The 12,003-nt window shown below is 35.1% G+C and overlaps 1 protein-coding gene across 1 annotated transcript; it reads right to left on the minus strand.

Moving 5' to 3' along the window:
• Positions 1 to 6,600: 6,600 nt before the first annotated feature.
• LOC112523370 lies at positions 6,601 to 11,576 on the minus strand. Its single transcript, XM_025132949.1, has 3 exons — positions 9,629 to 11,576; positions 8,425 to 8,515; positions 6,601 to 7,084 (listed from the first exon to the last, which is right to left on the minus strand). Exons 1-3 carry the CDS (start codon positions 11,468 to 11,470, stop codon positions 6,891 to 6,893), a joined length of 2,127 nt encoding a protein of 708 aa, XP_024988717.1. The 5' UTR covers positions 11,471 to 11,576; the 3' UTR covers positions 6,601 to 6,890.
• Positions 11,577 to 12,003: the final 427 nt, after the last annotated feature.

The following is a 12,003-nucleotide window of genomic DNA, read 5'->3' on the forward strand; positions in this document are numbered from 1 at the left end:
TCCTTTCATTGAATCTTTGTATGGACCTGTTTCCATGCTTTACAACTTTTGGTCATTTGTATCTGGTTGATGGACCTTCCCATTTCCTCTTTTCTATTGTTTTCCCTTCTTCTTGTCTGTTCTTGTTTCTTTCTGTTGCCTCCGCTGCATCAACGGTCAATGAAAATGTAGCCGGATTCATGGCTATGACAAATTCTCGGATTGATGGTTTAAATCCCCAAATATACCTTTCCACTTTTCTAGATTCTGAGGAAATATAATGTTCTGCAGATCTTGAATATTCAATGAATTTCTCTGTATATTCCCTTACAGTTCTGTTTCCTTGTTCCAATTTTAGAAAGTCTTCTTCCATTTGTCTAATAGAAGCTTTTGGGCAAAATTGCTCCTTGAATCTGTTGACAAACTCTAGCCATGTCATAGTTTGCAAAATATATGTTCTGGCTAAGGATTCTATGTGACATCCGTTATTTTTGGAGTGTCAGGTTAGCACCTTTATAGGGTTTCTATATTTAGAATTATATTTTACTAGGATCTAGTCATGTTGATTAGAATTCATCTGGCTTAGGTCCCAAAATATAGTTCAGAAAAACCTTGTTCCGACGGGTAACTAATAAAGTTAACTTATGTAATGCCAAATATATTAAAAATGCTCCAAATATAATAAAGTTGATATTATAAGTCCAAATTAAAATACAAAAGTTACATTTGAATGTCCAAATAATTTTACCAAAAAGGTGGAGCTTTGATTTAATAATGTTATTTTTATCAATGTTTGGCAAATTGCATTTTTGGTTATAAATTTAAATGRGCCTTATTTTGTTTAAAAGAAAAATAAATTTTTTTATTGGACTTGGACCTTAAGAGGCCAGCCCATTTCCTTTCTTTAAACCCACATATAAATACCCCACATTCTTTGAAAACTCTCATTTTGCAAAAATCTTTCCTCTCCCTAATCTCTCTTTCTCTCTCTAAATCAAACCCCTCCCGCCAAGTTCATCTTCAAGCATCATTAAAGATCTGTCATTCTTGAAGAATATTCAAGATTTCAAGCAAAAGGTATTAGATTAGTTATCTTACCTTTATATAATAACAAAGATTCTTATTTTTCTACATCTACTTCTCGTTCTTGTAATTAAAATTTCTGGTGAATTCAAAAAGGGGAGATTGTACATCAAAGACATGAAAATGTCTTCAAAATGATGATAATCTATGATCCACGAACTTTGAACTCAATGAAAGTAGGATAAAACCTCATTGCATGTAGAAGTTAATCATTAAAAGATGTATTTTGAAAACTGACAAAATCTTGCATGCATCTTAAATCGGTCATATCTTCTTCAAAACTCATTGAAAATGAGTGATTCTTTTTCTGGAAGTTAGCCTTATGTATTAGCTTTAAAATAAAGTTAAAATCACTGAAAAATCCCAAAATGGTCGTCACTCGAAGAGTGTGCAATCTGTTTTGGGGACTGTGTCACTCAAAGTTGTACGGTATTAATGAGTGCCTTAAACCTATCCAAAATTCTTGATATTTGGGAAAAATCTGTTTAACTCATTATTATTGATGATATAAAAATTTGGACACAAAATGACTTTTGGAAGGTTCCTTTTGACAGTGATTTGTGAGACCAAAAATTCCAGAAACAGAATTTATATTCTGTCCAAATGACCGCTTTTTGTGCAAAGGACTTTGATTTTAAAATATATAATTTCTAGACTATTTTTAGAGCAAATAAGTATCAACTTTAATTCATAAAAACTCGTTGGCATTACATAAGATATAATTTGACTTTATCTTTATTGAGACCCGTTAGGTGATCTAATTATTGGATTTCGGACTGTTTAGAAAGGTTAGGGCGGACGTTTAGCGCTTCAAACGTCATCAAGTTCTTGAATATTCATCAGCTAATTTGTGAGTATTCACAGCCCCACTTTTAATGTTTTGTGTTTATTTAAACTGGGGGAAAAGCATAAAGTTATGCAAACTATACTGTTATTTATTAAACTGTTGGACTAAAGAAMTGTTTAGTCAAGATTTGTTTAAAACTGTTGGACTAAAGAACTGTTTAGTCAAGTTTTGTTTATGTCATGAAATATTGACGGTTTTGTACTATGATATAAGTGTTAAATTGATGTACTTGAGAGTATGTTTCCAAATAAAGTCCCCGTCCGTAAACGCTACTTGTTAACTCGGGCATGTCCCCAGGCCGTGGTAATTGTGGATAGCCGCTATTGTGTTGACAGTCCCACCCAGAAAGGGGTGCACATTACCTATGTTTTATTTAGTCTAATCATGTGGAATTTGGACCACCGCTGAATTAGTACTACTACGAACTGTGGGACCTAAGTGAGTGTCCGGGCTACTTATGGTCGTTCGTAAAATAATGGGGCACATTGGTCAGGAAAGGCTCAGTAGCGTCTCAAGTTTTAAACATCGTTGTAGATTTACATTTATTATGTGCAAGTTTATGTATAAGTTTGCAAGAAATGATTTATGCATTGTAATGTTTTGTGCATATGGAAACCCGTGAACTCACCACCTCTTTGTAGTTGACGTTGTTTTATGTTTCATRCTTTTCAGGATTTAAGTAAGAAATGAAGTTTTTGGAGCATATATGTGGCGACACCGATTAAGTTCATTTTGTATCTTTTGTAAAGTAGTATTCAAACACCAACTTGGTTATGGATGTAATCTTGGTTTGTAAAGAAGTATTCAAACACCAACTTGGTTATAGATTTGAGTCCTTACTTCTTTGTGATTTGAGAACTCAAAGATATTGCTCTCTGATTCCTCATAAAAATAATCATTCTGTTCCAAAACACTTTTAATCAATATCAAGGCCATAGGCCAAATTTTCCACTTCTCAATAACATCAATACTATTATTTCTAATAAGAACAATATCTTTGAGTTCTTAAATCACTAAGAAGTAAGGACTCAAATCTATAACCAAGTTGGTGTTTGAATACTTCTTTACAAACCAAGATTACATCCATAACCAAGTTGATGTTTGAATACTTCTTAAACAACATTCCAGATATCTTTGGCATTAGCCATGAACATCATAACCATAGAACTCCATAACCACGCCATGATCATATAATCTTATTCGTCCCAGGCTTTAGATAGGGGATCTTCAAGTTTTGATCTAGTCCTAGTGTGATGACTGATTTTTCCCTTCCCTTTCAGGATGGTTCATACCAGTTGGGACCACGTGAGATGGTTCTTACCATCCACGGATGTGTGGTAATTTTCCTGGCTATTGAATGTGAGTGGGTTGAGATTGAGATGCGAGGTCTGACTTGGTCTCTATCATTCTTTTGGTTGTTGATTGAGAGGTGTAGGTATGAGAGGCTTATGAATTTATGGCGATAAAGGCCAGAAAAACAGCTTTACGATAAACAGGCGATAAAGGCCAGGAAATAGAAATACACAGGCAATGAAGGTCAAAGGAATTCCCATGTTTAGGTATCTCTAATACCATAACAAATAGGGGATTTCCAATGTAATGATTATTGAAAGAAATCATACAAAATATATATACTAAAGGCTAAGCTATAATAAAAGGAAACTATCCTATGAAATCGCAAATTTTATAGGATTATACATGATTACAGATTCCATGGGATTATACACGATCCCCTGTTGAATACATAATCATTTCCATTTTCCCGCAGTTTATTATTTTTCTATTTGAGTCTTCCTTTATTCTTTCCACGATATTGCGATGTAAATTGTGGGTGCTCCTTAGCTTTTCTCTTGTTTTTTCCGGCTATTTAAGCCTCATCCTGGTTGATCAATAATTAAGCTTATATCTAAATTATCTTGCCTTCTGTGTTGATTTTGTGAGCCACAAACACCAACATGGCGGTCAAGCTTCATATCTTGCAACCTTTTTTGACCAAGTGAACCAAATCCTCCGATAAGGGAAGCGACCATGGATGTGAATTGTAACGGTCTCATTGCAGCACAAGAGGATGAAAAACGTGTTGTCATGGTTAACTACTGCTATGGAAGTTTGTCCAAAGAGGCCATAGTTGTTGGTGTTTTTGTATCAACTATGTTGAGTGAGTGTTTTAATTGTGAATGTGTGTGTATTAGGAAGAAAACACTAATAAGACCCACGAGAAGTCGTCTTGTTTATCTTGGTGATTATGAATGTATGTATGCAATATTCTTATTCTAATTCCTCGAATATATTAAACCTAACGTTTGAACCAAATCGATGGACAAAGAAAGACCGAAATCAATGGAGAAACCAGAAACATAAATCAAAATTGATAGAGAAACAGAAACATAAATCAAAATCGATGAAGAAACAAAAATTGAAATCGATGGGACTAAGACAAATCGAAATCGATGGAGAGTATGCCTTTAAGAGAGATCACAATCGGTGGAGAGAAATCGAAATCCATGGGACTAAGCGTGGGAGGTTGTCGACCTTCAAGGGCAAACGTGGAAAAAGTAGGCTTATGAACCATTTTGCTTTGGCCCAGATACAAAAATTGTTCATAGCATTTTGGTATCATCAAGAGGTTTAATTTTTTTTTTTTTGTTAAACAAGACTTACCTCCACGCGATTCGGAGGTTGTCTCTTAATGACACCATTAAAATGTAAACAAACACCCCCTTAAACATAACGGTCTTTTGGATTTTATATCCTACAAAAATGGAAAGTGGTTGGTCGTTCGGTCGAGACTATTCCTTGAAGTCTTACCCTCCAATGATGCATGAGTCTTCCACCGATTGACATAAATGTCGATTAAGCAATTCCCCCCATTCCGATGAAGGGAATCACCCGTGGAAATCAAGGGTTCAAGTCTCAGCCAAATATGAGAAATGTGTGAGTTTAATTTGTCGTATATTGATATTATATACTTCAAAGAAAAAGTTTGTTGTTCAACAAGGCATGGGTTCGAATGTCATTTTAGCAAATTTCCTATTTTTCAGCCTTCAGTTTTGGGTTTCTATATTGATTGCTTCTGATGTTTAAAAGGAAAATACGAAGAAAACAGGCTATGAGAGGGGTTGAACCCATGACCCTTCCTTGTGAAGGCAACCAACCAACTAAACATTTGTCACTTTGTGAAAACTTTCTATAGCTTTCACCCTATTGTAAAATAATGCCACTGCTGTTTAAACAAGTCAAATAATGTCTCTGTTTAAACAATTTTTCTGGGTCCGCCTATACATTCGAAGCCTACTCATAATAACCTTAAAACTCAAGGGCTGTTTGTTTACCTCTAGTTCCATTAAGAGTCAGTCTTTGAATTACCAAAAGGTGAATCTTGTTTGGCAAAAAAAAGTCACTCTTAATGATTCTAAAACTCTCTGAATTGTTTCGTATCTTAAACCTCTCTGAACCATTTAGCACCTTAATTTCATTATGAACAATTAACAAACAACCATATTTCATTTTGCACTATACCATAAACGCCTCTTAATCATTTTGGTCACTTAACCATCCTGCACCAAACCATTCAGCAACTGCCAAACAGCTTCTTAATCTTAAACTTGTTAGTTTCCCCCAGGTTTCCACACATTCACATTCAGGTTTTAAAGAACAAAATAGGGCCTCGAGGTCGATGCAATCGGAGGCGGAAAATAAAATTAAATAAAAATATTTATATGCATTAATACAAATCCAATAATAGTATTAAAATCTTAAAATATATTAATAGTTGTAATTTTGTAATTAATATTAGAAGATTTCATTGTTTACTATTTATTAGAAGTACATAATCTATGCAAACAAAGAAAACCTAATTAGATGCTCTTCAAAGTGGGAGACGAATAAGAACTACAAGCAGCAAGAGAGTAGGAGAATATGGGAGCAGAAAAAGACGACTTAAGAGGAGCAAGATAGGCTTTATATTATAGAAAGTAAAAATCAGTAAGGGGTTGTTTGGTTGGTTTTCCATTAAATCCTGTGAATAAAGTTGTCTCTGTGTTTCGTAGGGATTTTTTGTAAATGGAAGGAACCTGTCCTTTTAATTCAAAGGGGCAAGTTTGGGAAAAACTTAGTTTTCTGCAAATGCGGTGACTTCGGGCTATCTGCAAAGCAGGTGGTCGCCTGGGATTAGTCGGCTCGCATAGCGGGTTGGATATCCAGATTAATCAAAAAAAAAAAGTCCCTAAGTCGACTTTTAAACCCGAAAAGTTCTAACATATGCCTATTGCCTCAGTCCCACCTCAAGTCCCGCCCAGTGACCGGGGCGTACTACTCAACTAACCAACAAGAGGCGCCGTCTCAGACTCTGTTTCCTACCGCCTAGCCTTGAGGCATTTTAAACTGATGTTCACATTAGGTTTCTCTTTAGTCTTTTGAGAAAAAATCCAACACTTCCATGCCACACAAATACACCACAGGAAACAATATAGAGCTGTTAGCAAGTAGCAAAATCAAGAATACTTATTAGCAAGTAGCTTTTCTTGGTTATATTGTTTTGGGACTTCTAAAAGTTCATGCTTTTCTCAAGGCTGAAATCACTGAATCGAGAGTAATATACAAACTTCACTGCTTGATTTACAAGTCACTATACCACAACTTCATGCCAAGCCAAACACATGTACCAGAATAACAATTTAGATAGGCAGGGAAGCAACAGTAACAAGATTATTTTATTAGCAACAGCAAACTTTTGGAGTTACATTTTTTGGAACTTTGACAAAGGTCATGTTTTTTTCCAAGACTGAAATGACCAAATCAAGAGTAATATATAACTTTCATTGCACGAGTTAAAAGTTACTATACTATTATTGCTATGTATTTTAGCATTCTACGTGCTGAATTTATTCTAAATGCTATAAGAATGTTCAAATATGATAAATAAAACTGCACCCTTTTGCTTCATTTGGCAGAAGCAATGGACTTTTTTGGGTAAAAAAGACTAGTAGTAGTTCTTGTACCTCAGTTCGAAAACACAAGTAGATAGGGCTTCTTTTACTTGGAGATTGCTGGAGTCCATTAAAAGCGCATCCTCATAAAGCCTTTTCGCCTGGCTCAACAATTTAACCTTCTCTCTAAAGTTTCTTGTTCGTAACCGAGATCTTTGCTGTAATGCCACGCCCCATCTGAAAAGAGCTGCAAACAGACTTTTTATATCAAAAGACAAGAAAAATATCAAGGGCGTGTTTTTGGTTTGCTTATACAAGCAAGCGATGCTATGAGCGCTAATGACAAGGCATAGAGTGCTTAGAAGGAGATGCATGATAATTTGTGCTTAAAACTGCTCAAGACGGCTTACTCAGTACTTGATTATATTATTCTACACAGTGTATCTACAAGCATGCTTGAACCTAATATTATAAATAAAGTGGAGAGTTCTGGCATGTGTCTAAATACATAAATAGGTGTAGGAATAACAGAGCAGAAGAATCAATCCTGCACATACAAATAGCTCATGGTGCAGCGACAAGAGTTATGTCCACGGAGGAGTGCTAAATGAGTGATCATTAGATGAGGAAAACAATACACAAGTTGAAGGGAATTTATAGACTCCAACATGTATGTAATCTTTTTAGGGGTTCGAGTTAAAGTGATAAATCCCCAATGTGAACGGATAAATAAATTCCAAATGCCATTCTGCAAGCATGTGTTCGATTACATAAATAGATGTTGTGTATAATCAAAGCAGAAGATGAATCAATGACACAAAGAATACAATGATTTGCAAAGTTCATCCAACAGAGACGCATAAGTTTTTTAGTACATAGAGAAAAGAATATGGAAGATAATGGAAGTGCATAACTCAAAAGCAAGTCAAGTATTAAAGGGTCCAATACAGATCTAATCTTGTTAAAACTTGAACGTAAGATGATAAATTTTAGTTGTAGATATATTTCCAAAGTCCAATCTATTAGAAGCACGTGGACCCACTTGCTTTGAATGAATCTTCATTTTCAATCTCAAACATAGCACATACTGAATAGGCATTTTTCCAGGGCATCTCAACACCAGCTCAAGTATTTAGAGGCCGTCTTTGTTGCTTTATACAGCAAAAACTTTCGAGAGGATTGATAAAACTTGATAGAAGGGTCAAGGCTAGTAACAAATAACTACCATTTCCCAGCACTGTACATTTTTCTGGGTCCCATGTCTTTCTCATTGGCATCAAGTAAATGGATCCATATTTCACATCATAATTTCTTTTTCACTTCTTATATATAGAAACCACCTACTGAAGATGCTAAACTATCAAAAGCAATAGGAACAGGATGATTTGCATTGGGCCCTCAACAATGTATTCATATACGTTGCCTTCATATTCTTTCGGTATCTAAAAAACGTTAGCATCGACAATGCAATATGCCCTATGATTGATATTTTAATTGCCATAAAATTGCCTTGTTTAGCTATTACCATAAAAATGATATTTACTTGCATAACATAGTAAGTGTCCAAAAGACCAAGGAACACCATACCATCTGGTGTGTGAGCATTGCTTTTGGACATCATTGCATCGAATTTGTCAATGGCCGCCAAGTAAACCTTGTCAGCATCAAAAGCTGCTTCCTGAATTCACAATGTCAATGACGTGAACCGTATTATACTTTTTGATCAGATAAGATAAAAATTAGATAACTTTTAACTACAAGAGATGACATAACTAAAAACTACTTATAATAAACATTGTCAATAAGCACTTGGTCACCGAGAATTTATGATACCACCTCCACACACATATGTACAAAAGATATACATATGACTTTGAGATTAAAACTTTTTTTGTTCAAATTTATAAGTATCAAATATAACAGGGTTGTTTTTCTCTCTGCAATGTATGTTATAAGGTTCGATGTAAGAGAACAGCTAATTGACTCTTTGAATCATTTCATACAATCATCCTTGGGTTTTGTTGCAACCCAAGCCACCCTTCTTGCCAAAATGGGTGAAAAACACTGTATTTTGTCAGAGTGGCTGCTTTGGACAAACTGCAAAATGTAAATGCAAGAAACTGGAGAAACTTGTACTTGCCGCTTCTTGCCCGAAATCACTATCCTTGCAAAGTGTAGTGTTTTGCTTCTTACATTTTCATAAGAATAACGGTTCAATTGCAAAGGAAAAAAAGCAAGCGCAATTGTTCAAAATCAATAACTAGTAAAAGAATTCATACTATTTTGAAGTTAGAAAATTAGTCCATGATCCCAAAAGGCAAATTGTATTCATTTTCTGGAATTAGGGGGGTAGTCCACTATGTACAGTCTCAATCTCAACATATGAAACCTAAAAATAACAAGTTCTCAATAGGACATACATTGTTGTGCATACAAAGTCAAAAAAAAAAAAGAATCACTTTTCAGACCGTTGTACTTGCTATTTTGTCACAAACAAAAAAACCATCATTCTTGCAAAAATGCAAACAGAACACTACACTGTACATGAATAGACAATTTTGGCCAAAAAGTGTCGACTATGGGTTTTTTTATGTTTCTGCAATTTGTCCAAAATTACTTATCCTTGAAAACTGTAAGGTTATATCAATGACGCACAAGTTAAGATAGCCAAGGAGAGGAGACAGAAATAAACATTTCTTTTAGTCTAGCATCCTCATTTTGGATATTTGACATGTGCTTGTGTGTGTCTTAGTGTATCTTCCTTTTTCATATGTTCACTGAAAGTGCTTACAGGTCCGATATCTGCTATCAATTGAGCCCTGAAGGAGAGAGCAAGACCCCAGTTGTACAATGCTCTCATATCATTCCCATCAATTGATAATGCCAACCTATATTTCCTTCCAGCCTTAACTAGGAGTTCTTCACACTCTTCACAAACGTTAACAAGATAATCGACAAACTTTTCTCTGTTAGAGACCTCATCATCTAGTCTTTCTAGTACATTGGAGTCACTTTGTGCAAGTAGAGCTCTCAGTTTACGGCTGAGCTTCAGTTTCAATTCTCCATGAAGAAGGTAAGTGTTTCCCAATTGGCCCACAGCTAATAAACTCATTGGCTTCATTTCTACAGCTTTAGAGAGCAATTCGGTCGATCTATACAACATATTTTCTGCATCTTCTTCGATTCCTCTGTGTCTTAACCACTCTCTGGCTTGTTTTAGGAGTGCATTTGCCTCAGTTAGATACTCATTGAAAAGCATATCACCGGATATTTCTGAAGATGGAGAAGAAGCAAATCCATTCTGATTTCGGGGATCATTGTAAGCTTCTTTTTCCCTTGATTCCAAATTTTCGTACAGAATATTATTTCCATTAGTTTTTTTGAACTTGCCTTGTTCTTGCTGAAAAAGTTCCTCTGTTCTTCTTTGCTTAAGGCTAGCACTGAAATCCGAATCAAGGAAACCATCAACAAGCTCCCATGTTCGAACCGGATTCCTATTGTTCATGTCAAAGGAGAGACGTTCGTTCTTCATAAATCGCATTTTATTATCCTTAATGACGTACTCATCTCTGTTAAAAACCTGTTTAGCACCGGTATCCATCTCCATAAAAGTCATTTTAGCCATTCTACCCACTCCTTTTCCTCCATATGTTTCTTTAACTCTAACATCATCGTCGTTATATGTGTTTATGTTTTCACTCGGAATCGATTTGGTCGTCTTGCCTTCAACAAGAGGATCCATGACGTTTGCTGAACCATGATCACTAGCTTCTGTAAATCTTGAATCATTCATATTACTATCTTTCACTTCACTAGGCCTAGACCCAAAAGATCTTCCCCACAACCCATCAATGAACTCTGAGACATCAAACCGTTGCCCCTTCACCTCTTTCTTCTGATCACTTGGTTTCTGATTCGAAACATTCAACATATCACTGGTGTCAACTACCATATTATCCATATAACCTTCAATCATACCTTTAGCTTGCAAAAAAGCTTGTTCAATTGATTCTACACCCTCAACGTAACTCACTAGATCACTTTTACTAATTCTATTAGAATCAACGTCTTTTCTCATACTATTCTTTATATTCCTAATATTTACATCAAACCCATTTAACAACTCCACCAAATTCCTCAAATTTTCAATCAAAACCCTAATTTCATTATCTTTAAATCCTTTCTTCTTGTTTTTCTTACTACCATTACTCCGAAATGGACTCATAACCTCATTCAAATCCCCCCCCTTCACAATCCCAAATGAAAATCCGACGGCGAAAACAAGAAAACAAGCTGGGAAAACAACAATCGATGATATCCTAACCCTAGAAACAGCCAGAGCACATACAAAACCTAACAGATACACAAATGCATACTTTTTGTCATCGATTCCAAGTGAACTCAATAACCTGTTGAGTTGATTCGACTCACCTGAATCGTCAAAGGAGCTCAGATCGTCCCAACCACCGTAGTCGGCTGAACACGAACATAACACCGTAATTTTATATCTCGGAAGAGGTTTTGTGATTGAGAAGTTCAGAAAACTGCGATTCTTACGAGGAAGTGATGGGAAGTTAGAGATATAGGTGGTGAACTGAGGACTTGAAATAGCATTCGGAATTAGGGTTTTCATCGTCGGAGAGTGAACAAATTCGCCGGAGAAGGTATCGGCGGATATATTTTACATGGTCGCTAGCCGCTCGAGAATTTGCAGCATTTCCCTGTCGATAATCACTGAAATTGGGCAAGGAAAAAGGTAACGAGTTATCAATTAAATTCATAATACGAAAATATAATGGGTTAAAAGCAAGGGAAAAATTTTAAAAAAGTTAATGGATTTTAGTGTTTGAAATGATTAAGTTTTTTGATAATTTTTTAGAATAAATAAGTATTTATATATTTCAAAACATGTTAAATAATTTCTTGGACAATTTTTTGGAACAAATAAATCATTGTACATTCTAAAACATGTTAAATAACTCATTGGACAATTTAAAACATGTTAAATAACTTATTGGATAATTTTTTGGAACAAATAAGTCCTTAAACAATCCAAAACATGTTAAATAACTTCTTAGACTTTTCTAAAATCTGTTGGATACATTTTTATGACTTGTACAACTAGTTAATATGATAAAATAGTGAAAAAAGTCCGAAAAAAAAAAC

Source organism: Cynara cardunculus, assembly GCF_001531365.2.
Source record: "Cynara cardunculus var. scolymus isolate 2C chromosome LG 12, CcrdV1, whole genome shotgun sequence".
Taxonomy (NCBI): Eukaryota; Viridiplantae; Streptophyta; class Magnoliopsida; order Asterales; family Asteraceae; genus Cynara; species Cynara cardunculus.

Excerpts from the sequence above, each read along its gene's own strand:
- LOC112523370 (XM_025132949.1), bottom strand. The coding sequence starts at position 11,470 with ATGAAAACCCTAATTCCGAATGCTATTTCAAGTCCTCAGTTCACCACC. Across the intron at positions 8,516-9,628 it reads TGATAGCAGATATCGGACCT|GAAGCAGCTTTTGATGCTGA; the intron begins GTAAGCACTTTC and ends TTGTGAATTCAG. Across the intron at positions 7,085-8,424 it reads CAATGCTCACACACCAGATG|CTCTTTTCAGATGGGGCGTG; the intron begins GTATGGTGTTCC and ends GTCTGTTTGCAG.